Source organism: Rhinichthys klamathensis, unplaced genomic scaffold, assembly GCF_029890125.1.
Source record: "Rhinichthys klamathensis goyatoka isolate OS25496 unplaced genomic scaffold, OSU_Roscu_1.1 h1tg000731l_1, whole genome shotgun sequence".
Classification (NCBI taxonomy): Eukaryota; Metazoa; Chordata; class Actinopteri; order Cypriniformes; family Leuciscidae; genus Rhinichthys; species Rhinichthys klamathensis.
Genome location: NW_026607144.1, coordinates 371,479 through 395,255, shown reverse-complemented (window position 1 = coordinate 395,255; position 23,777 = coordinate 371,479). Strand labels below are relative to the sequence as shown.

The 23,777-nt window shown below is 37.8% G+C and overlaps 1 protein-coding gene and 1 pseudogene across 2 annotated transcripts in view; both read left to right on the top strand.

Moving 5' to 3' along the window:
- trappc9 (trafficking protein particle complex subunit 9) overlaps window positions 1–23,777 on the top strand; it is a 224,905-nt gene that overhangs the window by 79,978 nt on the left and 121,150 nt on the right. For both annotated transcript variants that reach the window (XM_056242579.1, XM_056242578.1), the window contains one exon: window positions 19,920–20,072. In XM_056242579.1, the coding sequence (XP_056098554.1) occupies window positions 19,920–20,072 (153 nt within the window). The remainder of the gene's footprint in view (window positions 1–19,919; window positions 20,073–23,777) is intronic.
- Window positions 9,994–10,110, top strand: LOC130077367 (5S ribosomal RNA; annotated as a pseudogene).

Sequence of the window (23,777 nt, the reverse complement as noted above, 5' to 3'; positions counted from 1 at the left end):
TGTACTTAGCTGTACTTTGATGGATTTGGCCCCAGAAAGAGCTAAATCTGACTAAACCTACCTATGGGAGCATTTGTGAATGTCTTTAATTGGAAAACCGCGAATGGATAATCACCAGTAGATTAACTAGTCGGCCAACAGTCATCTAGTCGATTAGTGAGGTTTATGTTGTTTTGACATTTGTATTCAGCAAAGATGATTCAGCAAAATTCATCAAAAGTGACAGCAGAGACATTTTTAATGTTACAAAAGATTTCAAATAATTGCTGAAAGAATCCTAAAAAAAAGTGTCATGGTTTCCACAATAATATCAACATTTATAATACAATTATGTGTTCATCATTGATAATGAAAAGAAATGGGTTACACTTTATTTTACAATACGTGTCGTGTACTTACAGTGTAGTTGTCTAAGAAAGTACTGGTAATATAATTTAACTACATGGGTTAAAATTAGGTTTAGGGATAGGTTCAGGGTTAGTACCTAGTTATTATCCAGTTATTGCAATTACTATAATAAGTATATAGTATAGGGAACAGGATTGTAAAATAAAGTCATCCCAAAAAAATGTTTCTTAAGCACCAAATATGAGCAGTGAAGAGTGGAGTAATGGCTGCTTAAAAGACTGCATACAATTCAGCTTTGCATCACAGGAAAATATGACATTTGAAAATAAATTCAAATAGAAAACAGTTCTTTTAGATGGTAATATTTCACAAATTACTGTTTTTACTGTGTTTTTGATCAAATACTGTAAATGCATTCTTGGTGAGCATAAGAGGCTTCTTAAAAAAAAAAACTTTGAACATTATTGTATGTTTTTAGTTTGGATAATTTCAGCCACAGTGTTTTAATTTAGTGACCCACCACTAAGGTTTTTTAGGACAACTAAAAATACTCCAAAATACGTTGTTTTTGCATGCAAACTCCCCCTGAGAAGTGCATCAATTTTAGGCTTCAACTTGAAACTTAATTATACCATGGCATCCTTATAACATAGTCAACCAGTGGTTTATGCAACCCACTGAGTCGCTTTTTGAAGCCGTTTCGCACATGCCTATAATAATATAATAATTTTGTAAGTGTTTTCCAGTGTGCTGTTTTGTTGTTGCTAGGTTGTTAGTGGTTTTAAGCATGTTGAATGGTGTTGTGGGTAGTTGCTAGGTGGTCCACCCTCAAGTCTCGGTGATATTCTTGTCTCTAGATATGACTCTGGATCTTACTGTAGCGTACGTCTGTGGGAGTTCTCTGCCATATTTATTGTCTGGAAGGCAAACATAGTTTAATAATTAAAGTTCAAATCACTGACCTGAAATATGAGCAATAGTAATAGTGATGCTTGACTTGGTAAACACTACTAATAAATAAATAAATAAAAGCACCCAAGTATGAATTACTATCACAAAATGGAAGAAATGAATCGGAGGGTGAATGTTGAAAAAGATGTATTTTCCTAGAGGAATGATTTTGTGTTTTACTGTTATATGTTATATGTTTTATGTAAGAAGGTCTGCTAAGCTTCAGCGGCTCTATCTGATGGGACATGATTTCAGAAATAAGAAAAATAACCAATGTCCTTTCACACATCTCAGGGTTTTTCGGGCAGCACCTCGATGTGTTTCTGTACATTCAAGACACGAAAAAGACAGAAGTTTGCTGTTGAAATTTAGACAGAATTTCTTAATAAATGTAGTCTAAATGATTGCATTGTCATGTTCCCACTAGTCTCAAAGAGCCGATCTTTTGACTATTGGCAGGTCTGGTCCACTTTGCTGGTTTTGACTGGAAGGGTTGTTTTTAATTGCTTAAATCAAATTAGTTTGGGTCACACCTGGCAAAGCCCCTGCCAAACGCTCCTCTGTGGTTTTGCAAGCAGCCAAGAAACTGGATTTGAACTGCATTTTGTTGGTTATTAATGCTGAAAGATATGGATTAAATGCATCCCAGTAGAGCTTTACCAACTCAATTGAATATTTTCATGGCATGATTTTTCAAAACATCCGTAGGGTGAGTTCACACACATTTGTTTGTAAAATAATTTTTTCTTTTGGGAGTTGAAATGCCCATGAGTAGAGAGCGAGAGAGAGAGAGAGAGAGAGAGAGAGAGAGAGATCTCCTGAAGGCGGCAGTGGGACTATAAATATCATGTCTAGTTTCCTACGAACAGTTGACATGGCCAATGGAAAAGAAACCAGGAGAGAGAAAAAATATCCATGAATCGTGTCCCATTCGGATCTGGAAATGTCAAAGCGCTTGTCGTCCCTGCTGTGCATAAACCAGGATCTCCAGACAATAACTAGCTCACCTGTCTGTTTCACAATTTTTTATTTATTTTTTATAACTAACGATTTCTAAACTTGAGAAATACCTAATCTCTTAGTAGCCAGGTGCTTCAGTTAAGTTATTAAATTATTATTACTATTCATACAAATTAATATCCATACAAATAAAGAGGTACCAAATGACTCATCCTAAAATATATTTTTTATTATTTTTTTATATTAATAAAGCTCGTCTAAATGTAGTTAATATTTTATTTAATTTGTTTATATATATATATATATATATATATATATGTGTGTGTGTGTGTGTGTGTGTTTAGTAGTACATTTAATACTGAAATGCATTGACAAAAATAGTCTAATATCATTAAAAATTTACTTTATTTTACCCTGTGTGTGTGTGTGTGTGTGTGAGAGAGAGAGAGAGAGAGAGAGAGAGAGAGAGAGAGAGAGAGAGAGTGTGTGTGTGTGTGTGTGTGTTTGCTGAATGCTAATTAACGTATAATTTCATTGGCTTAACAACATCTTAAGGGACTCAGAGACATATTTCAATCAAAAGTACGTTTAGTAGTAGAGGGATGAGGAACAGGAAGTGGATTTAAACAGGAAATAAGAAGCCATAAGATGCTGTGGTTTAATTGAAGAAGGTATTTCTGGACAACAATGATTGAATCCTCATCAGGCCCACTTACTCTCTACATGGATTTACTGTAGTCTTTCTTTTGATCTTTATTTCTTATTGTCTCTCTCTGTCTTCTTTTTTTAATCTCTCTCTTCTTCCCGTATTGCTCAAGTGAATTGTCCCCGTGGCCAATGACCCTCATGTAGAAATCAAAGTGGTTCTTTATTGCGGCATGAAGCTAATGATGTTTTCTTCCTTTCCTCAACACCCACCAAACATCCACAATGATCTTATCCTGTCTGGCTTTTGGACAGTCTCATTACAGAAAACCTCTCCAGTGGGAGCGCATACAAACTGATTCTAACCTACTTGGTTCCCTGTTTAACAAATGTATTGAAACAAAAATGGTCTTATTTGTTTACTAATAAGACCTCAATAGTGCTGATTCATCCATGAACTGATTTAGAGCTAAACTTTTCAAAATTACCCTGAACCCATTCTGACTGGATCACAAACCGATTCAGGCTGAACTACAAACTGATTTGGACTAAACCATGAACCAATTCAGACTCATAGACAGTATAAGAAGTGGACAGAGCCATCTCATTGGAACTCAGTTGAGACAGTTGAAGCCCACTTTTAGCGATTTTTGAGCACTTCCGTTCCTGACGCGCAGACTCAAACCGACTCAAACTAAGCTTGATGACGTGAGCAACCTGTCTGACAGACGTTACTCTTCTAGTAGCTGTGCGTGAAAACTGCCAACGTTAATCTTGCAGAGACGGGGAACTTGAGCAAAGAGTTCTTTGGCGTGAGTGAGCAGGAGTAAGTATTCCGTTGCTTTTATGGACTCATTATCTATGGGCTTCTCCCTTGACGGGACGTCCCCCCGATCGCCTGCGAGCTTCTCCTCCTGTCTGTACGGTCATTTCTGTACAGCGCGACAGAGAGTCGAGTGGTTATGACGCAATCGTTAGCCTATTTTTACAAAATCTGTTTCTACGGGGCCATAATGTAACATAGAAGGTAATGGAGCCCTTTATACATTGTCGTGTTTCTTTAGAAATAAATAATGGACAAATGGAGTCTTTAAACGCCTCAGATGTAAAGTTATTCGCTGTCAAAGTGACGCCAAAATGAATGGGAGTCAATGGAAATGCTAACGCAAGTGAAGTTCTGCTACAAGATGGCGGCACCCGGCCGGCTTCAACTTCCGGTCGATGGATTACCCCCTTGTTCAGACTGAGCCACCAACTGATTCACCTTGAAGCACAAATCGATTCGGACCTTCAGTATTTGCTTACCCGTTGACTCGAATTGACTCAAAATAATGATTTGGTCACAAATCAGACCTTGTTAGTTCAGATTATAAGCAGCTGGCAGAAAATACCAAACACCAGATCTGATTTCTAAGGTATTTCCAGGTAAACTGCGGTGTGAAAATGCCCTTAGTGTGTCTGTCTTTCACCTGACACGTTCAGTGAGAGGATCTGTCCATGTTCTCGCTGCTTAAGAAAGGGCCACTGTGACAGAAACCGTCAGCTTCTGGACATGTCTTTACCACATTTCTTTCCTTCTCACCTACTTTCTTGTTTCTCCACCCTCTGGTGAGTCTCTACAGGTTTTCGAGCACTCAACTGCAACCCAAGCTTGTTTTTCAGGCAGCCTAAAGGCAAAGGAACACACACACATAGTCGCCTTCCTCCATCGCTGGTAGAGCCAGAAACCGGCGTTGTATTTGTCATTGAATATGACTGAGCAGAAAGCTGAGGAATGAGATATGGGGATGGACCGCATCCTGTGCCGCCCACAGCAGTCTTTATTTATGCCACCTGATACAGAAACCTCCATACCTGCACCCATATGCCGCTATATTTCACCCCTGACAGCATGTTCCATATGAAAAATGAGATTTCTCAGGCTTTGTGGTGTTGGAAGAAAACATTTTCCTCCGTCTTTGTGAGGATTGCACCAGCATTTTCTTTTGTTAGTTAACTTCAGTAATAACTTTGGCTGGAGTTTTCCTCTTTCGACTGAGCCCTGGCCTAAAAACTCATAACCTGATTTAGCTTTCTACATTGTCCTGTCTACCTACGCGCATCAAAACAGCAACAAAGGACGCAAGCATAAATCCCACTGTCAAACTTTATTTTCTATAAGCTCAGCATGGAGTCAGTCTCTCTGGGACGGACGTTTCCGCAGTGTGATGTGATGCAGCTTGACTGAAGTTCATTCCAGTCCGGTGGAGACACAAGGACATGCACTTCACTTCCCTTTTTTAGCCGTCCCCTTTATGATTGGCGTACTGTACGCTGTCAAAACACGCACACATGCTCACGTACTGGTCATGACCCGCTGGTACTGGTCTCGACCTGGCTTCGCTGAGCAGATCTGTGAATCACTTGCAGTTTTGACTCTTGCCATCTCGATGATGTTCAAGTATGTCGCTTCCCTTTTGGTAGTTCCTTGTTTTATTGCTTCCTGTTGATTTTGTTTTCAAGTGTCTTCTCTCTCTCTCCCTTTGGGAATGCTTCAGTACTAAGTATGTTTGAGGCTTCATCTTAACCTTTGCTTCTTTTTCAGAATGGAAACTTATTTTTTTCAAGCCACGCAACAAGAATATGCACAGTGACGCTTTAGTTCAGTCAATCAACATTAATTAATGCATTAGGCATCATTAACTAACATTCATTTATTTATTTAGGCATTTATGCATGCATTATGCACACTTTAATTTATTTATTGATGCATGTATATATTTATGTATGTATATATTCATGCATATTTTATTTGTTACAAACATAAATTATCTAGGTTACTGTTAATTTGTATTCTACTATTCATTGTTAATTCATGTTTGTTCACAATGCATCAACTTATGTTAATTCATGCAATTTAAAAATGTTAAAATGTATTAATATATGTAGAAATTAACATTAAAGCTCCAGTCCGTAACTTTTTTAAGTTAAAAATAATCCAAAATAATTATATTAAAAAAAACTTATTCTGCCAGTGGTCAGAACTATCTGCTTGCCATATCTAGATTCAAAACGGTTAGCTTGTAATAATGATTTTAATTCCAGTGGTACTGGTGGGTTTCCGCGAGAAATTCGAGCATGTCTTTGCGTCATGACGTCACACCCGTACACATAAAGAAGGAGTTTCGGCTAGCCGGCTATACTGCGCGTGACGAGATGTTTAGATGTATAGGCTTTTCTCGCAGCACTTTACATAATTAAACTTATGGCATCCAGAAAGATCCAAACAACAATCATCAGTGTCAACTGGAGATTCAGCAGTTCTAAAACCCAAAAGACTTCGTACTTCGGATTTAAGGTGGCTAGAGAAAGAGAAAGAAACCGTCTCATGCGAACACAAGGATTTAAACATCGGCGGGGCTTTTGAAAAGTGCGTGAACTCCGTGTTTTGAAGGGGTTCAAAACGGAAGAAGAGACGGCTTTTTTCTGCTGAACAAGTAAGACATTTCAATAGTTCAATCGTGTAACAGTACGTTTTCTTAATTCACACAGTTATGGAGTTTCCTTTGTTGTGCCTTTCTCGTTTTGCTATTATGGAGAATATGAATTCTGAACTACACAGGTAACCATAAAACACATTAAATTTAACATTAGTCACGCAATGCTGATGTGATGTTGTTAACATGAATTTGAGAACAAAGTAGGCTATAATTTGCACGGTTGCTGTAAATCGCGTTGATTAAATCTAACGAAGCTTATCATGTCGAATGCTTTTTCCCCCTTAGTTGGTCAGAACAAAAATGGATTTTACTTAATTGTTCAGAAGACATTTTCTTATGAAAATTCTTATGTTGGTCAAACTTTCAAAAAGTGAATCTGTGATTCTGTATGACAGTATCCACACAGCGCGGTGACTGACAGCAGCACTCGCCTCAAAGCACTGTCTTCATCCGCGCTGTTTCATGCCGATTTACAACCCACGTAAAGATAATAATTCCGCGAATCACTGCAGTTACAGATTTCGAACAGACAGATGGCGACAAAGAGGAAAAGTTACGGACTGGAGCTTTAACCAACATTAAAAGAACCAACATAAATGCTAAAAAATGGTTCATTGTTATTTTATGTTAGCTATAGGTTAGGTTACTTTATTGTACCCGTAGGTAAATTTGTTTTACAGTGCAATGACATTCTGAGCCATTGCATTAATGTTAGTTAAAAATGATCATCCTTGATAAGTATCATCTATCTATGGGTACATATGGAACATTATCTTAATCAAAAGTTTAATCATTAGTGCCGTTCGATAATCGACCTTTGTAAAAGTTACTAGTATGAAGAACAAATATAGAAAACAGACTGTGAATAGAGATCCATTTAAGACTCAGACTCTCTTTGATGATAAAAATGATAAAATGCATCATAGTTTTCAGCAGCATAACTGTTTTCAACATTGATAATAAAAAAAATGTTTCTTGAGCAGCAAATCATCATATTAGAATGATTTCTGAAGGATCATGTGACACTGAAGACTGCAGTAATGATGCTTTGCATCGCAGGAATAAATTACATTTGAAAATATATTCAACTAGAAAACAGTTATTTTAAATTGTAATAATATTTGACAGTATTGCTGTTTTCACTGTATTTTTGAAGCTTAATTTAAAAACAAATTTTTAAACGGTCAAAACAACCGTTTAGTTGTGTCTGTTGTCTGTAGTTTATTTCTTTTGTCATCAACCATTTGTGTCTTGTTCCACAATGTTTTTTTTTTTTTTTGTGGTATCATCCACTTTCCGGTTGGACCTCATTCTGACCACCTCAAATACTCCAGACCTGAGCCAGGTTGTACTTCTGCACTACATCCCCCTGGTGAAATGCTGGGTCACGACAGAGCAGTACATCAGCAGCTCTCTGTGGGCTGAAGGAAGCTTTGAACGCCGCATGCCCCTGTAGCTCCTGCCAGCACTCTTAATTAAAACAGATTGCCTGACGCTTCAGTTAGCTTAAACACTACTACTATTCTGCCTAGCCTAAATACTCTGCAGCATTAAGATGCTGACTAATGTTTCAAGGATATCTGAAGTTCTTACATTGCAGACGAATTGTAAAATCTTTATATATTAGCACACAATCAGGACTTTCACATAACCTGGGGTTAAATGTCTTCCTCAAGAGCGCAAATATCACATTACCTTACCAGCTTTGATACCAACCAAGAATGATTTAGCTCTCTTCACATTGTGTCAAGCTTGGTATTATTTGTTCTCGCATGTCTCATCGCTAATTGCAATATGCCATGTCTCTCGAATGAGAGTTTTCATTGTTGCCTAAACTAATCCTCTAACCGCTACACCGCCCCACATCGCACAACAGAACTGGTACGAAGCTCGGTAAAGGCTTTAAAAGACTCTGGAGTGTTTCAAAAGACTCTGAAAGGATTCCAGAAAGGCCCGGGGAGCTTTTCTGTGCACTCTCCATCCATGTGCATACACAGATTTGCTTGTAATAACTCTTGTGTGCGATGCACGCGCTGCCTTCAGGGGCTCAACCAGCATGTAGCGGTGGATGGTCCAATTAGGGCCTCTAATTACCCAGCGGTACTGTAATACTGGGTACAGAGCCACTGTTAGGAGAAAAAGCTCTCGCTGCTCTTATTGTTGTTGTGGTCTAAGTGCTTTCATAATCTTAGCCGAATTGACAGAAGCCATTAACGTCACAACTCAGCTTTTGGTTCATATTCATCCGTGTTTTCTGAGGATAAAACGCATTTATCATCAAATTGTGACCCCTGAGGTGTAGAGCTTCTGCTAAATGAGTTGTGTGACGTGTATTTTATGCTTCTCCGTCTAGTTCAGGCTATTTTTACCACAGGAATACGATCTTCTGGATCATTGACGTCCATGTTTTAAATGTCACCCCTGATGTTTTTGATACGGCTTGCTTTAGTCTCACAGACCAATAAAAGTTATTTTACAGAGGTTTCAGTTCTTAGGTTTATTATGATGACATCGTGTCTCATATCTTGGTCTAGCACTTTTTTCTTCTTTTTCTTTCTTTCTTTGTTTTTTTTTTTGGTGAGATGATGACTATGAAATAGAGAAAAATAATCACAAAATAAATTTGCATTTCCTGAAAGAAATACTGCTAATACAAGGCAGCAGAAGAATAGTGTTAAAGTTGTTTTGTAAAATGATACATTATGTGGTGTTGATAAGAATAAGCAATAAGCTTACTAGAAAATACCACTCATTTAGCCAGTTTATGTGAAAAAAAAAAAAAAAAAAATTGCAGTCATTTTTAAATATTTTATTGCTTGCTATCGAACATATTAAACATTATATTTATATTGCTCTGTGGCAGCACAATAATAAATCCAGTGATAAATCATTGATTCTACACCTAATTTGAATTCTTATGCTTGTGAATGTCTTTGCTGGAAGTGAAAAAGAGAAAGAAACAGGAAAAATCCTGCCCAATATGTCATATTTATTTGCTAAGTCTAAACTTCCCAAGATAACTTGGAGTCAGTGGGAGATTTTCAAACATACAGAGACGATCTTGAACATTTGTACAAGGCTTTTGGAATTCTTGGAAAGATTGTGTTGGTGTCCAGAGACGCGAGAGGATTTGGTTTTCTGATGTCCGTGGGTTGATTTGGATAAAGGCCAGCGATGGATGTTGAAATAGCAGATGGCTGCATGTCTGAACTAAAGTATGGAGGCCCACAAGGAGCAGCCAAGGTCACCATGAACTCTGAATCTCACACACAGACTGAGCCATTTGGGTTTAGATTGGTGGGTGTTGGCTTTAGCACCTTTGAAACCCTTTCTCACACACACACACACACACACACACACACACACACACACACACACACACACACACACACAGCGGTTGTTTTGGCTTGTCTGCAGCATGGTCTCCTGTAGCCCGCACAAGCAAACGATGAATAAAATATGAGCAGAGAGAGCTCTGATGAGACATCTGTGTACAAACACACACACACACACTTGCATACTATAGTTTCTCCCTCAGCCAGAAGAGGACAGAGAGAGCAGTGGGCAAATGATGCATTCTTAAACTCATAATTACTCATAATAAACTCACTCCAGCAGCCATATCACCCTGTAGCCCAAGACTGGTTGCCCACTGAAGCTAAGCAGGGCTGAGCCTGGTTAGTACCTGGATGGGAGACCTTCTGAGAAAACCAGGTTGCTGCTGGAAGAGGTGTTAGTGAGGCCAGCAGGGGGTGCTCACCCTGTGGTCTGTGTGGGTCCTAACGCCCCAGTATAGTGACGGGGACACTATACTGTCAAAGAGCACCGTCCTTCGGATGAGACGTTAAACTGAGGTCCTGACTCTCTGTGGTCATTAAAAATCCCAGGATGTCTTTCGAAAGAGTAGGGGTGTAACCCCGGCATCCTGGCCAAATTTGCCCAGTGGCCTCTGTCCATCATGGCCTCCTAATCATCCCTATACACTGATTGGCTTCATCACTCTGTCTCCTCTCCACCAGTAAGCTGGTGTGTGGTGAGCGTTCTGGCACAATATGGCTGCCGTCGCATCATCCAAGTGGATGCTGCACATTGGTGGTGGTTGAGGAGATTCCCCCTTCCATGTGAAGCGCTTTGAGTGCCTAGAAAAGCACTATATAAATGTAATGAATTATTATTATTATTATTATTATTTGCATGCTTATACTTTGCACTATAATTTTATTATAATTTACTAGCAATGAAAAGGTTCATACTTTTGACTGCATTCTAGGAAATTCATGCCCTTAAAAATATTTGATTTCTTCTCTTTTAGGTTAATACATCTAAAAACTGTTGTGGCAACTTCAACCTTACTACTTTAAACAGATTTAATTTTCTTGCTATTATAAGTTAACAGGGATATAGAAAAGAATTGAATTTCATGCAACTGCAAAAATCTTGTGAAGTTATAAAGTTTGAAGGTTTTATAGACCATGGATGGATAGATAGATAGATGGATGGATTAAGAAATGGATAGACAGGTAGATTGATGGATAGATGGTTGGATGGATGGTCAAATGGGCAAATAGATTTTAGCTTTGGGTTTGTATGTAGGAGAATGAGTGCGACAGATATCGATGTTGTATGGATCACAGCACGTGAAACTGTGTCCAGCTCTCCGTGAGAATCTCATGGTTGAAGCAGTGACCTTTCTCTGTCTAACCAGGCAGACACACGTTTAGCTCAGGGCTTTAGTTTTGTCCACTGTGTGTGTGTATGCATGTCTTTTTTCTAAACCTGAGAGGAGTTCTTCCCGGTACAGTGGGAGATGATCAAATGCATGAGTGTTGCTTTCACTTGCACACACAGCATGACTCTGGATTTGCATGTTTTGAAGGAAATGACAGTCCTTGCAAAGAATCAAAAATAATAATGTTGAAGTTTTAGATACTTTTCTTAAAGTAAGGTAGTGGATGTTGTGGGCTCAGACCTCTTTATGTGTCTATGTCTCCCCTCCAGAGAACTGTTAGAGTAGTATGTTCTTAAAGGGATAGTTCACTTTGAAATACATTTTTGATATGTTTTAGCTTACCTCAAGGGCATCCAAGATGTAGGTGTCTTTGTGTCCACAGTATTTTCAATTTTGATATTTTTAGGTCAAACCGTTCTTGTCTGTCAGTCATATAATGCAGGTCTATGGTCACCACCTCAAAGAACATGCACAGAGAAGTCCAAATTAAACATGATTTAATGACTCGTAAATGTAAGTACACATTGATGGCCTAAGACACGAAACGAGCGGTTTGTGTGAGAAAACGAACAGTATTTATATCGTTTTTACCTCTTGTAAACACAGCCACGTCCAAGTGATCTGAGGGCGCCGGCGCGGGCGCTTCGGTCTTTTCCGCATAGCGCCGGAAGTGATCTCTCGCGCGTGTACGTCACTCATTGTTTACACAGAGCAGAGATTGTAGGTAAGACGGCTAATTAAAAGGGTACTAATTTGCGCTTATCTGGGATGTTTAAACCGTCGTAAAAGAAAACAATTCCAAAAAAATAAAACAATTGTATGAGTCACGTACACGCGCGAGGTTTCACTTCCGGCGATATAAATACTGTTCGTTTTCTCACACAAACCGCTCGTTTCGTGTCTTAGGCCATCAATGTGTACTTACATTTACGAGTCATTAAATCATGTTTAATTTGGACTTCTCTGTGCATGCTCTTTGAGGTGGTGACCATAGACCTGCATTATATGACTGACAGACAAGAACGGTTTGAGCTAAAAATACCAAAATTGAAACTACTGCGGAAACAAAGACATCTACATCTTGGATGCCCTTGAGGTAAGCTAAAACATATCAAAAATTAATTTCAAAGTGAACTATCCCTTTAAAGGCACAATATGTAAGATTTTTTCACCACAAGAGGGCGCAGTTTCCAACAATAACAAAGGCGTAGGTTTATGACGCAGTGATGAGCTGAATGATGGGACTTGCTGTCAAGCTGATGGATCTAATAATGTTTATGGATGAGTGCAGACATTCGTGTTTTTTAACATTACAGTGGTATGAAGCAGGTCGCGATTGCTAAAGAGACATCACACGCGAGTCCCGCGGATATAAAGGAATAAGGACATTTAATTCTACCGAACTACCCGCAAGTGCTGGATTACTCACACAGGTCAGTTTATTAGACAAATTAAACTTGTGAGGTAACGCAGCGCTGCTTCACTTGGTCTAACGTTACACTATCACACTAAACGGCATTTAAATGTGTGTTGAAAGTTATAATGTTATACTACGTGTTAGTTCGTTTGCTATACGAAACTAGCAGTAACGTTAAGCTAGATCAACATTAGAATAACATACTGACCACATTCTAACATTTCATCATGTTGAGCTAACGTTATAGAACATTGATTTGTTTTATGTACATTTGCTCACCTGTCTAATAAAGCTGTCGAGTCGTGACTCGTGAAGCTCTGGCGAGTCCAAGTTAGTCGCGGACGTGGAGCTCTCGGCATCTCAAAAACGCCACGCTGATATTGATCCTCATTTTAGTTCTCCTTGTTTGTCCCAAAGTCTGCTTGCCATGGTCTATGTTTGAAAGAAACAAGAACTGCGTGCCGCTAAACGTTACGCACTACGCAGTTGTCCACGTCTGTCGCCATGGTTACGTCATGGCTATCGCAGTATGAACGGAAACCGAGGATAGCGCGGATATTGCGTCATTGACCTGGCGACATTTTTTTTCGGGACGGCCACTTATTTAAAATGTGAATTTCTCTGAAATAAAAAATCTTTGGAGACTTTTGGGATATTGTAAGTACACAACTGCAGGAAATATATCACACTGTGCAAGTGATTTTTGGATATTTTATTACAAAATTCTTACATATTGTACCTCTAATCGCTGAAATGTTACATCTTCAAGTAATTGATATCATTTATTTAACGTGAATATTTCATTTTCATATGTTTTATAAATATTACCAGAGCCAAAACATTATTGTTGTTATTATTATTTAAAAATATTACTAGAACTAAAACATTATTATATTATTATTCATAATTATTATCATTATTTTATTATTATGTATTATTATTAATACTTTTTTTTTTTTTTTTTTTTTTTTACATTCTTTAAATATTACTACAACTAAAGCTCACCCACAGATCATAAGTCTAGATTTCCCACTGTCTGGTTTGCACTGTATACTCCCAACCTTAAAGGCGATTAAAGTGAGTGCTTGTTAAAAAAAAAAAATATATATATATATATATAGTCAAGTCGTCACCTTTATTTATATAGCGCTTTATACAATACAGATTGTTTCAGAGCAGCTTTACAGTGATAACAGGAAAATGATGCAGTTCGGCTGTTCATCTGAAGTCAGTTCAGTGTTGATTCAGTGATGTTGTAAATATCATCAATTATTAAATTACTTCATTTCATCTATGAAGCAGTTCTGCAAATAGTACAAAAATAGTCACTGGATTTCTCAAAGTTTGCAAGATTGTCCTACTAAAAGAGCTTTTCAAGTGCTGCAAATGTCTATGCATTGTGTCTTTAAAACAGCCAACACATTACGCTTTGTTTTTTGCATCTTGATAGAACAAAGTCAACACAGTTCCTTCTGATTTCTTTACATTTTCTGCCGAGTTTTATTGAGAATTTGATTCTTTCTCTTTTAAGTGCAGTTGGGTTTGAAATGAGCTTCCACTTTGTGTCTGAATAAACAGTGTGATTTTAAATTGCCAGTCACGAGAAGTATAAATATTTTACAATACTACTTTATAATCATTTTTAAATGGCAAACATTGTCAGTCCAATCTGAGATTTTCACAGTCTAATCTTAAATGTATTATTAAGTTTATTCTTAAGGCTGAAATGATGACACAACAATTGAATGAAGTCTGTGGAAGTGTTTGGGCTGAATTAATTTCAGTGTTTGGAGAGGAAGATGAATGAGAAGAGGAGGGATTTGAATAGAGTAATTCTGATGCTGGAAGAGTAAGGCATATACAGGTCGTGTACGAGAGAGAAGAGAGTGTTGGAGTAATAATGTTTTCTTCATGCGGATGGAGGATTATCATCATCATCATCATCATCATCATCATCATCATCATCATCATCATCACACACTCTTGCTCTTTTCCTGCTGTGTTTTATATCCGACTCTCCCTATAGTCAGAAGGATTATCAAAGTTTTACTTTAGTCTGACAGTGTAGAGGCATGTTAATAATTTGTGAAAACAGCTTTTGTTTGTTAGGTTTTCTCTTCTCCTCTCGTTCCATCCATCACTTCTAGAGTAACACTGTCTCCATAAATGTTTCAGTCCAGAACTTTATTTAAAGCCCGTCAGTTTCTACAGATTCATCTGTAGTTCTGTGTTTGTGTTGGAGGCTGTTGATCGACACAGGCAGCTTTTATCGTATCATTTTAATGTCTGTCTCCATCCGTCCGTCCATCCGTCCGTCCATCCATCCGTCCGTCCGTCCATCCATCCATCCATCCATCCATCCATCCATCCATCCATCCATCCATCCATCCATCCATCCATCCATCCATCCATCCATCCATCCATCCATCCATCCATCCATCCATCCATCCATCCATCCATCCATCCATCCATCCATCCATCCATCCATCCATCCATCCATCCATCCATCCATCCATCCATCCTTCCTTTATGCCACCAATGCCAGTTGAATAAAAATGTGCAAAGTAATTCACAAAGTTTTTCATACTGTATGTTTTCAGTTCACCATCTTCTCAGAAATGTTAAAATCCCCCAGAAATGTGCTGCTCAGTGTCTTGTTTCTCACCTCTGTTTAACACATGAGACAGCAGAACTCTGTCTCCTAGCAACGGCTGTACCGTGGTGAATTATGGTCACCGCTCAGCTGTTTATAAAGCCGCCTCGCCCGTCTACACTCTGTTTTTAGCATTCACTCGCACAGAATTATGAATTATTGATTATTTGCGTCCCCAACAAATTAGTGTGGAGAGCTTGAGCTGTGGGTCTCACTCCTTTTCTTCCTCTCCTTGGCTTTTGGGCTTGAGTTTTATGGCAATTAACTCTTTTTGAATAATTTACTTGTACACAGAGGCTATTTTCAGACTATAATTAGTTTCACATAGACTTTTTTTTTTGCTATTGAAAGTCTCAACCTTTGAATATCTTTCAAGATTCCATGCCTTGGAAGCTCTCCTCTTGGCAGCTTGGGAACATGAAGTAAGCGTGACTGTTTTTTCCTGTTCGGTGACTCACAGAAATTGGGAGATAAACATAATAAATGGTTAAAAAAGATTCCCGCAAATCATGTAAAGCTAGCCAATCTGAGATTATGCTTTTGGAAAGCTCTGTTATTATGCGCAATATGCTTCAGATGATCCACAAGCGGCCTGTCAGCAGAATCCCGAAACTCTATGAAATCGCTGTTTATATGCTAATATATTTGGGAAATCCAATTTAATTTGGGAAATGAAATCTAGATAAAAGCACTGGAAAAAAAATGTCATGCCTCATTTTTGTGTTCTTAACTTAGTTCAACAGGTTCTGTATCCTCATTAGCCGCATGCTAATTGTGCATTTTGCCTTTTGCGGAGACTTTTGAGTTTGAGATCCCCCAGGCTCCCAGAAACAGATTGTAGCGTTGGCAGCCGTGTGGTTCGGGATGAGGTAGTCTGCTGTCCTGATCCGTCCAGGACCGCTGCCAGGAAGAAGCCCTGCAGGATGACGCCTCACAGGCCCCGGAGCGCGTTGTTGTGGAACAGGGTTTAACATCTGTCTGGGTTGTTTATTTCCATCCGTGTTGTTCTGAGGAGAGGATCATGGCTCTCGAGAGACAGCTGGAATAGAGAACCGCTAGAGGAAGAGCAGACTCTGAGAATTAAAATGCTGAAACTGTTGATATAGCAACATGAGTTCAGTCCAGTTTCATATTTGTGTACTTGTCAGTGTAACTGTTACCATAATTAGTGTTTTTGGGCCATTTTTAACAGACAAAGCAGTGAAGAAAAGTTCAGTGTAAATGGTTGAATGTCTTTAAATGTACGCATACACTACCGGTCAAGTTTAGAGATGGTAAGATTTTTCAATGGTTTTAAAAGAAGTCTCTTCTGCTCACCAAGGCTGCATTCAATTAATCAGTAAAAACAGTGATATTGTGAAATAATATTGCAATTTAAAATAACCATTTTCTATTTTGATATATTTTAAAATGTAATTTATTCCTGTGATCAAAGCTGAATTTTCAGCATCATTACTCCAGTCTTCAGTGTCACATGATCCTTCAGAAATCATTCTAATATGATGATTTGCTGCTCAAGAAACATTGAAAACACTATTTAAACGTAAACAGTAAGAAAAATTATCAATATTGAAACAGTTCATATTTTTGTGGCGATACATTTTGTTCAAAAATTCTCTGATGAATAGAAAGTTCAAAAGCACAGCATTTATTTGAAATAGAATTTTTTTGTAAAATTATAAATGTCTTTACTGTCACTTTTGATCAATTTAATGCATCATTGCTGAATAAAAGTATTGATTAAAACAAAATCGTACTGACCTTAAACTTTTGAACGGTAGTGTATATACCTTAGTAATTATTTTATTTGCACCCTTTGCTTTAGCATGAATTGTGCCATGATCACTGCTAAATGTATATCTTTTTATTGTAATCTCATTGACCAACAGCTTTCAATCTGGTATAAATGGACTATGCTAACTGTCGCATCTTTAACCTGATGCATTCTATAATGGATAGAAATAAGGCGTTTAACAAAAAAAAAATGAATTCAAATATGCAGCTAATATTTAAATAGAAGCTCATACCGGTCATGTTGGACTGCAGGTGGAATGTTAAAATGTAAATTTTACTCGCCTTTATATTCTATATGTTTTCAGAGATATGTAAGATAAGCTGTGGTTGGTTGGTTTGCATGTCAATCACACAATCTCCTCCTAAATGGGCGGTTCTTGGCCGTGTCATATTGAAAGTCAAGCGTCAGTAGACTAGAATCGAGGCTTTGTGTTTTGTAGACCTGAGGTTGGAGTCATTATGGATCAGTTCTTCCACTGCTCAGACACTAGAGTGTAACTTTAAGTCTGTTTATGCTAAAACACATCTGGTTTGTTAGCGTTCACGCTGACCTGGTCGAACGCTTCATCGGGCCCCAGACGAACAGGTGGCAGGTGTTAATATAAGAGTCAGTGCGTTGATTCTGAAGTGTTTTCCCGTTGAATCTCCGATGACCGCCATTGTAATGTAGCCTCTAATTCATGCGTTTTTGGGTCTTTGATGTGGAAATGAAAATCAAAGTTCTGATTCACAAGGATCATGTGTCTGTAGGGCAGACGCCTCATTTAAACGCTCGCAGACGTGATGTGCTGCAGTAATTTGACCTCGTTATTTGGCCTCTGTCTTTTATTCATCCACAGTGAGGTTTGGGAGCTCTTAGCATCTGAATAAAGCTTTGAACAGGCGCTTCGTGTGTCTTCACACACACACACCGGGAGACGACGAGAAGAACAGAGAGAGCGAGTCTGTAAGATTCTTGTTACGCACCAGGATCAAACTCTCGATTGTGCTTCTCCTCAGGTGAAACATTGTAAACAAGTAAACAGAACCTGAACATCATAGTACAGTGGCAGTACGGGTATTGAATGATTAATACAGTCATGTATTGTTATTGACACTGTTCTTTAGTGAATACCATGGTACTCCACTGTACAGTGTAGAAAACATGAGAGTAGGTTTTTTTTTGCATTTCCAGGTTGGTTTGCCTTTGCTGACTCATCCCAATGCCTGCAGGGGATTTATTCACTCTTTCTCACCTCATCTGCAATCTTTGGTGCCTTAATGTTTTTTTGGTTTGTTTTTTTGGTTTATTTATTCATTTATTTAATTTAATTTAAACATAGTTTTTAATGTTTGTTTGGTTTTTATATTATTTATTTCACCGTTTTAGTTTTGTTTTAATATCGTTTTTTTAATATCGTTTTTTTTTTAGTTTGATTAAAAAAAAATATTTAAGTTTAGTTTTGGATTTTTTATTTATTTAATAGTTTAGTTTTAATATTATTTATTTAATATATTTTTATATTAATTGTTTATTTAAATAATTAATTTATTTGTTTAAATGGTCAGCATTTGGATTAATAGTGAGAGTTTGGAGTTGATACTACTGTACATTAGACACTTGATGTATTGTAAGGCATAACATAAGAAACTATTCGCCGGGTGCAGAGTATGAGAAGTTTCTCTCACTCCAGATGTTCGGTGTTAATCAAAACATATCTTGATTTTCTTAATGTTATTTCAAGTATTTTTCAGAGATATTTTGTAATGGATTTCTCCTCCAAAGCTTGCATCACCAACAGTTTATAAATATGTAGTTTCCCAGGGTGTCAGTAAATTTTTTTTTTTAAATCTTGACTAACATAATAGAGAATTTTAGAGATGAATTGAATAGATTCTCATACAGCAGGGGTCTTCACAGCACAGTCTGTGGCTGTGCTACAGGGCCTTCATTCATTAATTCATCTACAATTTGTGTGAAAAATAAGAATAGGCTTAAACTAAAATATTTTTTTTCAAGGACATGCTATGCCTTTGTAGATGTTGTGGTTACATGCTACTTTTGTAGAGCTTGGATGACACTTTTACTGGTTTACTCTCTTTGTGCAGCTGTAGATAAATGGATATGCAACAAATGAAGAATAAGTAATGTGAATCATGTTTTATTGTCAGAATCTATCTATGAAAATATATTATACGTGACATAATTAATTTAAAACCCTTTTTGTATTTAAACATCATTTAAAGAACATTAAAAACAAAGATTTATTTTTGCTGTTTCAAATACACCACTTATATAATAATCATGTTTTATCATTTTTTATTAAATTAAAACCAATGTTTAAGTCTTGCAACAGAAGAAAATCGGACAGATGCGGTCGATGTACCGGTCTGTCGCGGCTCAGCTCTCGATTTACCGGTCAATCTACGTTCCTGCTCTCACCTATGGTCATGAGCTGTGGGTCATGGCCGAAAGGACAAGATCCCGGATACAGGCGGCCGAAATGAGCTTTCTCCGCGGGGTGGCGGGGCGATCCCTTAGAGATAGGGTGAGGAGCTCGGTCACTCGGGAGGAGCTCAGAGTAGAGCCGCTGCTCCTCCACATCCAGAGGGGTCAGCTGAGGTGGCTCGGGCATCTGTTCCGGGCGCATCCCATCGGGAGGAGACCCTGGGGAAGACCTAGGACACGCTGGAGGGACTATGTCTCCCAGCTGGCCTGGGAACGCCTCGGTGTCCCCCCTGAAGAGCTGGAGGATAAATAACTTGAAATATATAAATATCAAATAAAAATATCCATTTTAGTACTTGTTTATTTCTTATTTCTTAAACTTATTTCTTATTTCTTTTTCTATTAACTGAGTTCTTATTTTCTTTTCTTTTTTTTCTTTCATTATTTAAAAGAATTCATGTTTGTTCCTGACCAAAGTGCTGTAAACAAATATGTCCCTTTGTTCTGTATTACAGAGAAGCTGTTTGGTGAGTTTGTGAGCTGGGACCTGCAGGACGCCCTGTCCCACCTGCCTCTGAAATCCGGTCAGTCTGTCTCCATCCCTGTCAACATATCCACCAAACTGGACTTTTCTGGTCAGGAGAACCTGTTACACGACCTGAACGACGGTAAACATCCACACGAACACGCGCAAAAACAACATCATTTGGGTCCGTTCTGGTTTGTCCCGTCCAATTTGCGCTCAATTTCTGCGAGTGCATCACCAGAGCCATCACGCTATAATCGAGATGGGCCTGATTGCTCTCTGATAGAAGAAAGGCAGTATTCACTTTGCCCTGTTATGGCAGATCAGATCCCAGGGATGTGATTTGAAATGGTGTCTGTACCACCTCATTTCACATTCAACAGAGACATCGCTTGAGCTGCCGTCTCTCTTCTGTATTACTCTCTCCGTCCCCTCTGCCCTCTCTAGTTCCTCTCTAGATTCATATCCATTTCCTCTTCACATCTTGTTCCTTTTGGCTGTTTCCTGGCTATATTACACTTATACCTTCTGTCTTTTCTGTATCACCTCTCAGTTTAATACACCTCTCATGCTCGTTGAAGGAGAGGAAGGAAAAAGCACAATTTTCTGAGTTGTTTCTCCTTGACAGCAGTGAGATGAAATGGAGAGCAAATTTCCTTAATGTCGTATCAGACTTTAATTTTCTTCAGTGGACCAGTCATCGTTTAAAAAGTTTTTGGTGATTACGAATTTTTTTTTTGTTGAGCGAAATTAATACTTTTATTCAACATGGTTAACAACGTTAAATTGATCAAAAGTGACAGTAAAAACATTTAAAATGTTGCAAAAAGATTTCTGTTTCAAATATATATGCTGTTCTTTTGAACTTTCTATTCATTAAATAACCCTGAAAATGTGTATCAGTTTCCACAAACTGTTTTCAACATTGATAATAATAATAAATGTTTCTTGAGCATCAAATCATCATATTAGAGTGATTTCTGAAGGATCATGTGACACTGAAGACTGGAAAATTCAGCTTTGATCACTGGAATAAATGACATTTTAAAACATATTCAAAAAGAAAACCGTTATTTTATAGCTTTTTATTCTTACTGCATGTCAACAGGATTTTTTTTAGGATTTTTAGATTAAACATTTGTGATAAAGTGTATATGCCAACGCATTTGCAACCTCTTGTGAGCTCCTTAAGATCAAGCTCTGAGAATTGTGAAAACCTCTAGGTCGTCTTTGTCTCATTGTACGCACATGTTAATATGAATGAGACATGAGGAGAGCAGACTGTAGCAGACGAGTGGTGCTGTGCAGGTGCAAGATGAACAGCCTCCTTCCTCTCTCTCCTCTCCAGGGCCGCTCAAATGTTTTAATTATTGTTGAAATAATAATTTCTCTGAATTAGGCTGATAAGACAGCTTAAATCCCGTCCTATTAGCGCAGCATGTGGAGGGCAGTGAATTGTAAACATTGCTGATGTTATCGCAGGTGCTAATACATTATTGCTGTTATTTAGCGGTAATATTTTGACATTTGTTTTCTCATCATGGTGGTTTGTAAGTGTAGAAATAATTAAAGAAAGATCAAAGTAAGTCATTCAAATTTTAAGTGTTTGATGTGGCAAATCCTAATCTCTGATTGGCTCCTCATCATTCTCTCCATTGTGATGTCATAAATGAATTCGAGACATCCAAAATGTGGCTTCCGGACGGTTTTAAAGTCAACATCAGGGATGTGATTTTTCCATATTTGAACCACGGGAATATCGTAAATCTGAGGGAAAAATGGTGATCATTCTGCATTTCTAGCATACATTTAAAAATGCAACATGTGGCATCTTTACATACATAATATAATATACATTTATAAATATAATACATTTAAATAGTACAAATATTTTGAAATAATAATAATTATTATTGTATAGTCATCCTTTAATAATAATAATAATTAATAGCCTCATTGAATGTGGGATTTTTAGATTTTTTGGGGGGATTTTTAGAAGTTAAATGAATATATTTGTTGTTTACTCCATAACTAGCCAATAACAACCAATTAAAAAGTGAATGAATTGTTAGACTGATTCAGATAGGCAGAGTGAGTTAAATTAAGAATTTGTTAAAGTTAAACACACCATACGTTTTCTTTCTGTTCCTTTCACTATTTCTTCCAGCTCTTTTTCTTTGCCCCTTTTATGTCTCCGTCTCTTTCTCAGTGTCTGTCTCCATCTCTCCTGTCAGCATAACTCAGGCTGTGATGGTGGTGATGTCATCGCTGTGATGCAATGCTCTGTCTGTGTCTCTGGAGGCCGTTGGGTTCAGTCCGTACGAGAGTTTCTTTAACACGCTGCTCCATTCGTTCGTTCGTTCATCCGTCCTCTATAAATCGTCTCCCCATCAGAGTGAGGCAGAGCGCGAGGGCCAGACATTCAGACTAAACACATTAGTCCCTGAATGTTAAAATGTCAGCGCAAGAACAACATAATGAGAGAGGAGAGCGGCTCCATTAAAGGAGACAACTCCCCCCGCTGAGAGCTCGCTGGAGGTAAACGTTTACCCTTCATGCAGGACGCCAGCCGACCGCTGAGCCCCGGTGCGGATGATGTCACGCCATCATGGGGATGAACTCACTAGCCTCATTGGGTAACGCCTGGCTATCACCGAGCACCGCGTTTTCAGGGTTCAATGCGATGCGGCCCGCTGCGTTTTACTTAAGCAAGGAAATAAATGACGTCTGTTAAACATGTACTGCTCAGGACGTTCATTAGGTGGATCGTTTGAGTTGATATTGAGCTCCTTTACTACATTAGCCCCCCCCCCCTCTCCTTTATTTATTTCACTTATATACTTTAAAAGGGTCAAATTAAAATATGACAGAAAAAGGATCAAGACTGCAATGCTAGTAGGTGTTGATTATATTTTTGATGCTGTCTGTCTATCATAACACTCCCATTTCACTCTCTCTCTTGGCCTCGCCCTTACAGAGTGACAGCCCTTCTCAGTCTCGTCATTCCCCTAGCCTCGCCGTCATCTGCTCTTAAGCTCATTTGAGATTTGTATAGCAAGTTCTGTGCAGAACTGATTACTGGTGATTTAAGAATGCTGTCTAACTTGATGTGACATCATGCGGGCATATGCCAAAAAAACACTATTGCCCTGCCGGGCGATTAGCTCTGGAAATGTTAGTCGTGTGGCAGTATTTTTGGAATATGTCAGCATGGTGTCACATGGAAACTAAAATGTTAGTCTGTTAACTTTTAACTTATCTGTTAACTTATTTTATTTTATTTATGAATTAATCTTTTTTTTATTTGTATTTATATATTATTTTTTTTCTCCAGTTTTTATGACAAAGATATGCTACATTAAATTATAATTATTATTAGTATTAACCTTTAAGAACTGTATTATTATTTTGTATAATTATTCAACCTTTAAAGGTGCTGTATAAAATAATTTATTTGAATAATAGTAAATTATAGATGATACAAATAAATAACTATTATTATTATTATTATTGAAAATATATTTAAATATAAATAATATAATATAATTATATATGCGCTTCATATAAAAAGATTATTCATTTATTTTGAGAAAGTTATTTTGCGCTTTATTTAAAAAGATAATTATTTTGTATTTTATGTATATATATATATATATATATAATATTACAATAATGACAACTCTTAAGCATGGACTTGCTACTGCCAATAGATACACAGACACGCTGCTGTGAGCTTGTGAGACATGCCACTGCTGCATAAATAGACATACATAAATCCCGTAGCAGATGGACACTGGACCAGATTATTTTAAATGTTGATCAAGCAATCTCATTGGTTGCAGGATCA